The 14,034-nt window shown below is 38.9% G+C and overlaps 1 protein-coding gene across 4 annotated transcripts in view; it reads right to left on the bottom strand.

Moving 5' to 3' along the window:
• CEP95 (centrosomal protein 95) overlaps nt 1–14,034 on the bottom strand; it is a 57,417-nt gene that overhangs the window by 37,355 nt on the left and 6,028 nt on the right. For 2 of the 4 annotated variants that reach the window (XM_061176633.1, XM_061176632.1), the window contains exons 5-6: nt 11,891–11,996; nt 10,349–10,464 (exon numbers count right to left, since the gene is read on the bottom strand). In XM_061176633.1, the coding sequence (XP_061032616.1) occupies nt 10,349–10,464; nt 11,891–11,996 (222 nt within the window). The remainder of the gene's footprint in view (nt 1–10,348; nt 10,465–11,890; nt 11,997–14,034) is intronic. The other 2 variants (XM_061176634.1, XM_061176635.1) reach the window with 1 other exon arrangement.

The following is a 14,034-nucleotide window of genomic DNA, read 5'->3' as shown; positions in this document are numbered from 1 at the left end:
AATACATCTCATTTACCAAAAAAAAAAGGGTCTTCAGTAGAACAAATGAGTGAAGATGGTCAGAAGGTACAAACTTCCAATTATAAAATAAGTAAGTCATAGGGATGTAATGTACCGTATGGTGACTACATTAATACTGTATTGGGGGGGTGCCCTGGGCGCTAAAGGCCTCTCATCTCAGGCTCCTCCATAAGGAATCTGGCTCACGCCACCTGTAAAGCAAACCCCAGTTCTTGTAGAGGCCTCATTACCCCCTCCCCCACTCAGAGTCACAGAGCAGCAGTGCCTTGGTCCCAGGGGCAGGCCAGATTTGCATAATGGTGAGATCCTGCTGTGTATCCTGTTATGAGGTGCTTAGGAAGGGGTTTCTCCTTAATTATATAAAAGGTTTAAGGAAGGGAGATGGCCAAGATGGCAGAGTAGAAAGACTCTGAGCTCACCTCCTCTCATGGGCACACCAAAATCACAACCATCTGCAGAACAACCATCGATGAAAAAGATAGGACCCTACCAAAAAAGATCTTCTACAACCAAAGACATAAAGAATGAACCACAACGAGATGGCTAGGAGGGGCAGACTTGCAATACAGTCAAGTCCCATACCCCCCAGTGGTAACCCACAAATGAGAACAATTACTTTGCAAAGGTTCTGCCAAAGGCGTGAGAAGTCTTGAGTCCCACATAGGCTCCCCAGCCTGGGGGGCCTGCACCGGGAAGATGAGCTCCCAGAACATTTGGCTTTGAAGACCACTGGAGATTACTTTTGGGAATCCCAGAGGGCTGCAGGAAATAGAGATTTCATTCTTAAAGGGCACACACAAAATCTACTGAGACCCAGGACAGAAGCTGTAATTTGAGAGGAGCCTAGGCCAGACCTACTTGCTGATCTTAGAGAGCTTCCCGGAGAGGCAAGAGGCAACTGGAGTTCACCTGGGAACACAGACACTGGCAGCAGCCATTTTTAGGAGCTCCTTCTACCATGTGGACCCTGGTGCTGGCAAGCGCCATTGTGGAATCCTACCTCTAGCTCATTAGCGCCAAGACATGGCCCCAACCCAACAGCCTGTAGGTGCCAGTGCTGCGACACATCAGGCTAAGCAACTAACTGGGCAGGGACACAGCCCCACCCTGGCCCTGCCCTTCAGGGAGCCTGCTCTAGCCTCTGGACCAGCTTCTCCCACCAGGGGACAGACATGAGTCTCAAGAAAACTAGTCCCGGGACTTCCCTGGTGGCGCAGTGGTTAAGACTCTGCGCTTCCAATGCAGGGGGCCCGGGTTCGATCCCTGGTCAGGGAACTAGATCCCACATGCATGCTGCAATTAAGAATTTGCATGCCACAACTAAGGAAGCCTTCCTGCTGCAACTAAGGAGCTGGCGAGCCACAACTAAGGGAGCCCGCCTGCTGCAACTAACAAGCTGGTGAGCCTCAATGAAGGAGCCTGTGAGCCTCAACTAAGAGCTGGCGCAACCAAATTAATTAATTAATTAATTTAAAAAAATTATTTAAAAAAAAAAGAAAGAAAACTAGTCCTGCAACTTATGGACCCAGCCTGCCCATTAGCAGGCCAGACCCTGTGCTGGGACCAGCTGGGTCACAGCCCTCCCCACTAGCAGGCCAACACAAGCTTCAGGACACCCCAGACCCCATACTCAACTGTATCAGGAACTGCCCCCCCACCCCCCACCCCCAGCAATCCAACACAAGCTCTGGGACGCTGGGCTCTGCAACCAGGACCTGGCTCTGTCCGCCAGTAGACCAGCACTAACCCAGGACCTGGCTTCACCCACCAATGGGCAGGCAACAGCCCTGGAGTCTTCTAGACCCTGACTCTCCCCACCACTGAGCCAGTATAAGCCCCGGGGGTCCCTGTGGTTATGCAGTTAGCCACCTCATGACCAGCCAACCAGCAGCTGGCAGCCTCTGCACAAGGCAACCAACTGGCCCAGGGACCAACCAAGCATACCAGACTGCCCACATAGTGAGCCCACCACAACAGAAAGACCCATGCAGTCCTCATAGGGGGAACCCCTAGAGCATATAGCTCAGGTAGGACATACTGCTGGGACACATAGGGCCTTTCCAACAAAAGGCCACTTCTCCAAAGTTGGGAAATATAATCAACATACCAGATACATAAAAATAAAAATAGCAACTTAGGCAAAATGAGGCAACAGAGGAACATGTTCCAGATAAAGGTACAAGATAAAACCCCAGAAGAAGAACTAAGTGAAGTGGAGATAGGCAATCTACTGGAGAAGGAGTTCAGGGTAGTGATCATAAAGATGATCAAAGAACTCGGGAGAAGAATGGATTCACAGAATGAGAAGTTAGAAGTTTTTAATGAAGAGTTAGAAAATATAAAGAACAAGAAGATGGAAATAAAGAATACAATAACAAATGAAAAATACACTAGAAGGAATTAAAAGTAGACTAAATGATACAGAGGAATGGATCAGTGAGCTAGAAGACAGGGTAGTGGAAATCACTGATGCTGAACGAATTAAAGAGAAATCAAAAGAAATCAAAAGAAATGAGGACACTTTAAGAGATCTCTAGGACAATATCAGGTGCACTAATACTCACATTATAAGCGTTACAGAAGGATAAGGGAGAGAGAAAGGAGCTGATAACATATGAAGACGTAATAGCTGAAAGCTTCCCTCACCTGGGAAGGGAAACAGACAGCCAAGTCCAGGAAGCACAGAGAAGTCCCATACTATAAGACACACTCTAGTTCTAAGGGCTAATATTAAAGATAAAGAGAGAATATTAAAAGCAACAAGAGGGGCTTCCCTGGTGGCGCAGTGGTTAAGAAACCACCTGCCAATGCAGGGGACACGGGTTTGAGCTATGGTCTGGGAAGATCCCACATGCCGCGGAGCAACTAAGCCCATACGCCACAACTACTGAGCCTGCGCTCCAGAGCCCGCGAGCCACAACTCCTGAAGCCTGGGTGCCTAGAACCCATGCTCTGCAACAAGAAAAGCCACCGCGCTGAAACCAAGAGTAGCCCCTGCTCACCGCAACTAGAGAAAGCCCACGTGCAGCAACAAAGACCCAATGCAGCCAAAAATAAATAAATTTTTAAAAATACATTTAAAAGCAACAAGGGAAAAGCAACAAATAACATATAAGAGAACTCCTACAAGGCTATCAGCTGACTTTTCAGCAGAAACTCTGCAGGCCAGAAGGGAGTGGCAGCCTATATTTAAAGTGATGAAAGGGAAAAACCTTCAACCAAGAATACTCTACCCAGCAAGGCTCTCGTTCAGATTTGATGGAGAGATCAAAAAGTTTACAGACAAGCAAAAGCTAAAAGAGTTCAGCATCACCAAACTACTTTACAACAAATGTCAAAGGAACTTCTCTAAGTGAAAAAGAAAAGGCCATAACTAGAAAGGCGAAAATTACAAAATGGAAAAGTTCATTGCTAAAGGCAACCATACAGTAAAGGTAGGAAATCATCCACACACAAAGTTAGTAAGGTTAAAAGAGAAAAGGAGCAAAATCATTTATATCCACGATAAGCAGTTAAGGATACACAAAACAATTAGATGTAAGATATAATATCAAAAACAGTAATCATGAAGGAAGGAGAGTATAAATGCAGGGTTGTTAAGATGCATTTAAAAGTGAGAGATCAGCAACTTAAGACAATCACATATATATATGGAAAGAGAGAGAGACACTGCAAATGGAAAACAAAAGAAAACTGGGGTAGCAATACTCATATTAGACAAAACAGACATTAAAGACTGTTACAAAAGACAAAGGAGAACATTATGTTATGATCAAGGGATCAATCCAAGAAGAAGACAAAACAACTGTAAATATATATGCACCCAATATACAAGCACCTCAATACATAAAGCAAACATTAACAGACATAAAGGAAGAAACTGACAATAACACAGTAATAATAAGGGACTTTAACACCCCACTTACATCAATGGGCAGATCATCCAGACAGAAAATCAATAGGGAAACACTAGCCTTAAATGACACATTAGACCAGATGGGCTTAACAGATATACAGAACATTCAATCCAAAAGAAGCAGCATGCACATTCTTTTCAAGTGCACATGGAACATTCTCCAGGATAGATCACATGCTAGGCCACAAAACAAACCTCAGTAAATTTAAGAAAACTGAAATCACATCAAGCATCTTCTCTGAACACAACACTAGGAGGCTAGAAATCAACTACAAGAAAAACTGCAAAAAACACAAACACATAGAGGTTAAGCAATATGCTGCTAAACAATCAATGGATCACTGAAGAAATCAAAGAGGAATTAAAAAAATACCTGGAGACAAATGAAAACAAAAACATAATAATCCAAAATCTATGGGATGCAGCAAATGCAGTTCTAAGAGGGAAGTTAGTGATACAAGCTTACCTCAGGAAACAAAAAAAACCTCAAATAAACAACCTAACCCTATACCTAAAAGAACTAAAAAAAGCACAAACAAAACCCAAAGTTAGCAGAAGGAAAGAAAGGTCAAAGCAGAAACAGATAAAATAGAGACTAAAAAAACAACAGAAAAGATCAATGAAACTAAGAATTGGTTCTTTGAAAAAACAAACAAAATTGATAAACCTTTAGCCAGACTCATCAAGAAAAAAAGAGAGAAGGTCCAAATCAATAAAATCAGAAAGGAAAAAAGAGAAGTTACAACCAGCACCAAAGAAATACGAAAGATCATAAGAGACTACTACAAACAATTAGATGCCAATAAAATGGACAACCTAGAAGAAAACGACAAATTCTTAGAAATGTACAATCTCCCAAGACTGAACCAGGAAGAAACAGAAAATACGAACAGACCAATTATCACTAACGAAACTGAATCACTAATTTTAAAACTCTCAACAAACAAAAGTCCAGAACCAGATGGCTTCACAGCTGAATTCTACAAACATGTAGAGAAGAGTTAACACCTAATCTTCTCAAACTATTCCAAAAAATTGCAGAGGAAGGAACACTTCCGAACTCACTCAATGAGGCCAGCATCACCCTGATACCAAAACCAGACAAAGATATCACAAAAAAAGAAAATTACAGGCCCAAATCACTGGTGAACATAGATTCACAATGAAAATTCTCAATGAAATATTAGCAAACCGAATCTAACAATGCATTAAAAGGATCCTACACCATGATCAAGTGGGATTTATCCCAGGGATGCTAAGATTTTCAGAATCTGCAAATTTGTTAATGTGATACACCACATTAACAAACTGAAAGAATAAAAATCAAAGGATCATCTTAATAGATGCAGAAAAAGCTTTTGACAAAATTCAACACCCATTTATGATAAAAACTCTCCAGAAAGTGGGCATAGAGGAAACATACCTCAACATAATAAAGGCCATATGTAAGAAACCCACAGTTAACATCATATTCAATGGTGAAAAGCCAAAAGCATTTCCTCTAAGATCAGGAACAAGACAAGGATGCCCTCTCTCGCCACGTTTATGCAACATAGAATTGAAAGTCCTAGCCACAGCAATCAGACAAGAAAAAAAAAATAAAAGGAATCTAAATTGGAAAGGAAGAAGTAAAACTGTCACTGTTTGCAGATGACATGATACTACATATAGAAAATCCTAAAGAAGCCGCCAGAAAACTACCAGAGCTCACCAGTGAATTCAGTAAAGTTGCAGAATACAAAATTAATATGAAGAAATCTGTCGCAATTTTATACACTAACAACAAACTATCAGAAAGAGAAATTAAGGAAACAATCCCATTTGTCATTGCACCAAAAAGAATAAAACACCCAGGAATAAACCTACCTAAGGAGGTAAAAGACCAGTACCCAGAAAACTATAAGACACTGATGAAAGAAACTGAAGATGACACACAGATGTAAAGATATACCATGTTCAAGAATTGGAAGAGTATTGTTAAATTGACTATACTAGCCAAGGCAATTCACATATTCAATGCAATCCCTACCAAATTACCAATAACATTTTTCACAGAACTAGAACAAATAATGTTAAAATTTGTATGGAAACACAAAAGACCCCGAATAGCCAAAACAATCTTGAGCAAGAAAGGAGCTGGAGGATTCATGCTCCCTGACTTCAGACTATACTACAAAGCTACAGTAATCGAAACAGTATGGAACTGGCACAAAGCCAGATACATAAATCAGTGGAACAAAATAGAGAGCCTAGAAATAAACCCACACACTGAAGGTCAATTAATCTATGACAAGGAGGCAAGAATATACAATAGAGAAAAAGACAGTCCTTCAATAAGTGGTGCTAGGAAAACTGGACAGCTACATGTAAAAGAATGAAATTACAACATTTTCTCACACCATATACAAAAATAAACTCAAAATGGATTATAGGTCTAAATGTAAGACCAAAAACCATAAAACTCCTAGAAGAACACTCTTTGACATAAATTGTAGCAATATCTTTTTGGCTCTGTCTCCTAAAGCAAAGGAAATAAAAGCAAAAATAAACAAATGGGACCTAGTTAGACTTATAAGTTTTTGCACAGCAAAGGAAACCATCAACAAAAAGACAACCTTTAGGGACTTCCCTGATGGTCCAGCGGTTGAGACTCTGTGCTTCCAATGCAGGGGGTGCGGGTTCGATCCCTGGACAGGGAACTAAAATCCCATATGCCACGCAGCGTAGCCAAAAAAACAAACAAAAAAACAAAAAAAGACAATCTTTAAAATTAGAAAATATTTGCTAATGAGATGACTGACAAAGGGATTAATATCCAAAATATATAAAAGGCTCATACAACTCAACATCAAAAAAACAAACCCAATTAAAAAATGGGCAGAAGACCTGAATAGACATTTTTCCAAAAAAGACATACAGATGGCCAACAGGCACATGAAGAGATGCTTGATATCGCTAATCATCAGAGAAATGCAAATTAAAACCACAATGAGATATCACCTCACACTTGTCAGAATGTCTATCATCAAAAAGACCACAGATACCAGGGAAAACCGTAATTCAAAAAGATACATGCACTCCAATGTTCATTGCAGCACTGCTTACAATAGCCAGGACATGGAAGCAACCTAAATGTCTATCAAGAGAGGGATGGATAAAGAAGATGTGGTACATATATACAATGCAGTACGACTCAGCCACAAAAAAAGAATGAAATAATGCCATTTGCAGAGACGTGGATAGACCCAGAGAGTGTCATACGAGTGAAGTAAGTCAGAAAGAGAAAAGTATTGTATGATATCACTTACATGTGGAATCTAGAAAAATGGTACAGATGAACTTATTTGCAAAGCAGAAATATAGACACCGATATAGAGAACCAACTTATGGATACCAAGGGGGGAAGGGGGCGGGTGAGATGAATTGGGAGATTAGGATTGACATATATACACTATGATGTATAAAATAGATAACTAATGAGAACCTACTGTATAGCACAGGGAACTCTACTCAATGCTCTGTGGTGACCTAAATGGGAAGGAAATCTAAAAAAGAGGGAATATATGTATACATGTAACTGATTCACTTTGCTGTACAGCAGAAATTAACACAGCATTGTAAAGCAACTATACTCCAATAAAAATTAATAAAAAAATAATACATTAAAAAAAGTGTATGTTGACCCCCTCCAAAAAAAAAAAAAGACCACAGATAACAAATGTTGGTGAGGATGTGGAGAAAAGGGAACCCTTGTACACTACTGGTGGTAATGCAAATTGGTGCTGCCACTGTGGAGAACAGTACAGCAGTTTTTCAAAAAGCTAAAAACAGAACTACCGTATGACCCAGCAACTCCACTTCTGGCTATATACCCAAAATAAGTGGGAACACTAATTTGAAAAGATACATGCACCCCCAACATTCATAGCAGCATTATTTATAATTGCCAAGATATGGAAGCAATCTGTGTCCATCAACAGATGGATGGAGAAAATGTGGTGTATATATATATATACAATGAATACTACTCATCCATAAAAATGGAATGAAAATTTTGCCATTTGCAACAACATGGATGGACTTGGAGGGTATTATGCTAAGTGATATAAGTCAGACAGAAAAACAAATACTATATGATATCACTTATATGTGGAATCTAAAAAATAAAACAAAATAGTGAATATAACAAAAAGGAAACAAACTCACAGATATAGAGAACAAACCAGTGGTTACCAGTGGGGAGGGGGCAAGACAGGGATGGGGTTAAGAGGTACAAACTATTATGTATAAAATAAGCTACAAGGATATATTGTACAACACAGGGAATATAGCCAATACTTTATAATAATTATAAATGGAATATAAAAATTTAAAAATTGTGAATCACTATGTTGTATACCTGTAACATATAATATTGTACATCAGCTATATCTCAATTTTAAAAAAGGTTTAAGAAGAAAATACTGTGTTGTATATTTGAAAGTTGCTAATAGAGTAGATCTTAAAAGTTCTCATCACAAGAAAAAAATTTGTAACTTTTTGGTAACGAATGTTAACTAGACATACTGTGGTAATCATTTTGCAATACATACTACTGAAGAATCATACTGTACATCTGTATAAGTAATATAATGTTATATGTAAATTATATTGCAATAAAAAAGAAAGATTTATAGTCCTGGAATTAAAGCCTAAATTACATGTCTAAGAATGTGTATGATGACATTTATATGATGAATTAAATCCAAATATAAAAGGAAGCTACCATATGACATCAAACCCAAACACCTTAGCCTGGCTTTTCTCTCAACCATTTCTTTTTTTCTTTTAATTGCATTATAATCTGAATAGTTAAAATCTGAAAATAATAATTCACTTTTTGTAGATATAACCTTCCTACATGGCACTTGCTATCACAGAACACCATTTCTAAAATCACCATCCCTTTCATCTGACTCTCTACCTTGAAGAAACATTCTTGCATTACCTACACTTGACTCTGGTCATTCTGCTACTCTGCCCATCCCAGTGGCAAGTACATGTCTTTGGCTTACTGTCTGACCTCCCAGACATAGGTTCTTCGAACACAATTCCTTGGAATGGAGTGTCTATTCCTTGGAATTAGAGTATTAATGCTGAAAGGGATTTCAAAGATGGTTTAGTTTAATTCTCTAATTTCACACTTGAAGAAACAGAGGCTCAGAAAAGATAAGGGGCTTGTCCAAATTCACACTGCCAGCAGCAGAGTCTGGAAGAGAATGTAGGCCACTTGATTCCCATAATTTAATGTACTTAATTCTACTCTAGCATTCCTGTTCTTCCATTTAAAAAAAATACTTATTGTGGGCCTACTGTTTTGCTAATTTTTGGAATGCTAAGACGAATATGAATAATTTTATTAGACATTTCACTTATTTGTCTTATTTATTGACTGCCTCCACAAGTAGAATATATGTTCTATAAGGGAAGGGACTTGTGTCTGTGTCTATTCTGTTTACTACTGTATCACCACTGCCTGGCAAAGGGAAGGCATTAAATAAATATTTGCTGAATGAATATGAGGTCGCTACTGTCCCTGGAACTCAAAGTTTACATAATAGTCAAGGTGAGAAGACCACAATGTAGGAATACAGAGCCTCAGATGCTGGGCTTTGTATAGAGTGAGTTTGCCAGAAACAGAAAGGAAGAGCATTCCAACAAAAGAAACTATATGACGTTGGAAGTTTCCTGGTGGCCTAGCGGTTAGGATTCTGGGCTTTCACTGCCGTGGCCCAGGTTCAATCCCTGGTCAGGAAACTGAGATCCCGCAAGCTGCCTGGCACAGCCAAAAAAAAAAAAGAAAGAAAAGAAAAAAGAAACTATATAATGCCAAGAGAAAAGCAAGACAACCAAGATGGGCAGAACAGGAAGTGGGATGGTTGGAGGAGGGCAAGGTGAGAGTCTCAAAACAGGCCTGAGAGATATTCAGGTTTACTGTGTATAAGCAGGAGACTGTTGGAAATATGGCCTGAAGCCTGGGAGAAAAACTGCCACTGGATGTACACACTTGGTTGAAACCATGAAAAAAGTGAGCCACCCAGCTCAGGAAACTATACTTAAGGGGTATTCTGAGTGTGACCAGACTGTTAAGCTGCATCCAGAATTTTCCTCCTAGGGTATCAAGTCCCACATATTACATGACAAACTTGCATTCACCTATTTGCCCATGCGCCTAGGACTCCCACTTGACTCATTCTGGACAACTGTTCATATATAGTGGGTAACTGTAGTATTCTGGAATTTCAATTTTGATGTCCAGTTAGGGCTCTCTCTATTCTTCTCAACTTTTAAACACTTCTAAGTATAACTATTTACATTTTCACAGTTTTATGTTGAATAACAATAACTGATATTTGAAGTTTAACTACTCACCATTACTTCTTAGAGAAAAGGTGTGTGCTGTGTCTCCAAGTCTAATTATTTCACCAGTGGATTCTGCTTCATCTCCACCCCAAGAGGGGCCCAATGCCTCAGATGACGAGGAGCACCTGAAAGAGTTTCCTCACTTACTGACGGCCTGGCCTGACCACAAAGCGCCCTTTCTGTGAGGACCCCGAGAGCTGCTTCAAGCAGCCTGCCTATGGATGTTCGGATTCGTCATTGTTATGTGCAGAAAACAGGAGACTTTTCCTTCTGCTGCTTATCTGTTTTAACTGATACACGTATGGCGGGAAAAGCTGTGTATAAAGTGTCAAAGATTAAATGTATAGGCGAATATACACAGAGAACAACAAATACTGGTTACTTTAGAGGTGTGGAAGTGAAGGGAATCTAGGTAGGATATTAATTTTGTATTAAACATCCTTTTATTGTTTCACTTTTGCACTTCTGTTATTTTTTTAATCTAATAATGAAAAATAAAGTCAAAAAATTTATTTTCTGATGGTCTCCTTTAAGACACATTTTCTACAACATACTATATTTAAACAAGAAGGCTTTGCCTGTGCTTTTCAAACCATGACAAACTCCATAAAAAAACTGATTATCGGATACTTAAAGGAAAATCATAGCAGCATGTTCAACCTCTTCTTGGCAGAAGTACAATCAAACCTGCAACAACATTACACTTTGCCTATGAAAACAGCACAAATTTTAAAACTCTGGTATTGGTTGGTGATACTGGTTGATGAGGGTGCAGTAACCCAGTACTTTTATACTGCTGGTGGGTATTTAAATAGTCACAGCCTTTTTGGAAAGTAATTTGGCAACTTTTAATAGCCTTATGTCATTCATAGTCTTCGACTCTGAATGTAGCTTAAATATATGAGTGTGAGGAGGGTAGAGAAAGAATAAACAGAAGTATGTATCACATTAAAAAAAGAATAATATGAAAAACAAAGGAACAACTACCTCCACTTCAGAGGTGTGGTTTAATTATGATGCACCCATATGCATGATATGTTATACAGTGATTAAAAATGATTATAGTTTATTAAGTTAGGAAAAGACTTGATGTGTTAAACTTTAAAATGCAGGAAACAAAATTATACAGACAATATGACTAAATCCCCAAAAGAAAAACACAGTAAAAAAGGCTAAATTACAACAAAATGTTAACAAGCAGTTACTTAGTTCTGAATGATACACTTCATCTTTTTTCTTTTTTTGCTTCTTTTTTATTTCTCTGTACTTTCCAAGTTTTCAGCACGGAACATAAACTATTTTGATGATTAAGGGAAATGTTTTAAATTAAGTAGGTGACTAATGCTGAGAATTAAGTACTATATATAGCTCGAGGTTCTTAAAACTCCCTCAGGGAGGTTTAAAACATGAGAAGTTAGTAAATTTTCACATCAGCTTTGTTTTTCGTTTTGTTTTTTTGCTGCCATTCTGGTAAATTGTGTGCAATTGTAATTCTTAGTAGAAGGAAAAGCATAACTTGTTCTGCTTAAATTCACAGACATTGAGTGCTACCTCTCACAAGAAACTCTTTTCCATGATGATCTGGATTCTTTAGTACTTTCTCGCTCTTCCAAAGGGTCTCCTCGATGGGATTCTTTAGAACCCTGTCCAGTTTCACCTGTTTAGAACAGATAAAAACAATACCAAAAAACCCAAGTTAATCCAACTATTTCTCTACAGGGGATGGGTAGAGGTAAGGACAGTAAAATACCCTCAACCCCTTCCTGGTAAACTGGGCTCTTGTGAAAGTGAAGTAAGAACCAAATCATTACTTGCAATGAGCACGCAAGTGTTGCTTTAAAAGCAGGGTCTACAGTTGTATTAGCAATGTTCTATTTTTTAAGCCAGGTGGTAGGTTCATTTAGTATTCTTTACACTTCTCTATCTGTGAGATAGAGATATCTGTGAGATATCTGAGGCAAGATGACTAGGATGTGGCTTCAGAAAAACATGACTATGTCAGCCTACCTCAAGCTCCAAGACAATCATGCCCTAGCCTAAGATAAGAGTGAGACCACATCAAGGTGTGGATGAAATTTTCCTTAAGACTATCAACCTTGGGACTTCCCTGGCGGTCCAGTGGTTAAGACTCTGTGCTTCCACTGCAGGGGCATGGGTTCGATCCCTGGTCAGGGAGCTAGGATCCCTCATGCCACACGGCACACCCAAAAAAAAAAAAAAGACTCTCAACCTTTTTTCTACCCCAACATACTTAAGAAATACACTTTCACAGTGGCAGTAACTCACTAGGGAAGTGATTTCAGGAGGTATGTGGGTGAAACCTCCTACTTCAGATATACCCGTCTGGATATTCCCATCCCACTTCTAGAGATTTCCTGTTTAAACAACCACCTTCACTTTTTTCTGTTTCTATATTCGCCAAGCAACATTTTAACAACATTAGTCAATATTCATTGTGTATTTACTCTGGGCTAGGTTCAATACTAAATTATTTATGCATATCTATTAACCTTCACTACAATCATGAAAGAATTTCAGATGAGAAAACTGAGGCTTAGAGAGCTTCAGTCCTACAGTGAGGGATGAAACTTAGTGAGTCATACAGAGTGGCAGCATTAAGTCCACAGTCTGCCTTCAAATCCCTTGATCTTCAGTGGTAAATGATAATGCTAGCTCAGAAGAAACTGCTCTGTACCTGACATGACTAGTGATAATACAGATTTATTTCCCATTATTAATTGGCATTTTGAAGATTCTGATCAGCTCTAGGTAATACTGCTATATAAACTTGGACCTGCAAAGATGAGAATCAGACTTCAGAAAACATTCTCCAACTACAGTACTATCACATAGGGAGGCCCCATCTGAGCAACTCCCTTCTAGCAGCACTAAGCTTATCATATCCTACTGACCTCCCCTGGGAAGATCTCCCGCTCAGCATTTCTTTATTACCAGCCTCACATGTAAGTATCTCTCAGTTCTGTCCTCCTCTCCATCCCCACTGCCTATCATCTCTCCCTTACATGCGATCAAGTACTACATCATAAAAACTGCTGTCGTTAGAACATTTCAAATTAATCACTCTTTTAGGTAGTTTTCTTCCCCTTACTCTTGCTGTTAAAATGACTAAAAAGCCACAGAGCATCGAAATACCTACTGGTAGCCTTGAATTAGGTGAGTTTTTGCATGTCATTCACTCCTTCCCAATTCTCCTACAATGTTTTTACTGTATGTATTTATGGCAGTCTCCCTGACTTGAGTATAGTTTTGAGAGCAATAAACATGGCATGCAGCTCTGAATCTTCCCAGAGTACCTAGGTTGATATTTAACATACATTAAACACTCAAAACTCAAAAGTTTTTTGAAATTAAAAAAAAGAAATGTACAGTGTGGCGTGCCTTTCAATCTTTCCTTCTAGGCCTTATCTCTATATGCTTTTAAGTCTTTTTCAGCAACAAGGATAAAAGGTAGAAAACTATCTCTAACTAAAGAATTTAAGATTAATTTCAGATGTTATATTCACAGCATAGGTCTCACCATCAACAATGTGAGAATTAGGAATGATGAGCCTGCCCAAATTTTTTGTCTTCATTTGTATTAGAATTTATACTAATTGCTATTGCTGCTAAAAACTTGTTTTGGATAACTTTACAATAGTAAACCCATTCTAATATGGGTCATGTATTATTCCCTG

Source organism: Eubalaena glacialis, chromosome 19, assembly GCF_028564815.1.
Source record: "Eubalaena glacialis isolate mEubGla1 chromosome 19, mEubGla1.1.hap2.+ XY, whole genome shotgun sequence".
Taxonomy (NCBI): domain Eukaryota; kingdom Metazoa; phylum Chordata; class Mammalia; order Artiodactyla; family Balaenidae; genus Eubalaena; species Eubalaena glacialis.
The sequence above is the reverse complement of the archived record's forward strand: the minus strand, read 5'-3'. Positions and strand labels throughout refer to the sequence as shown.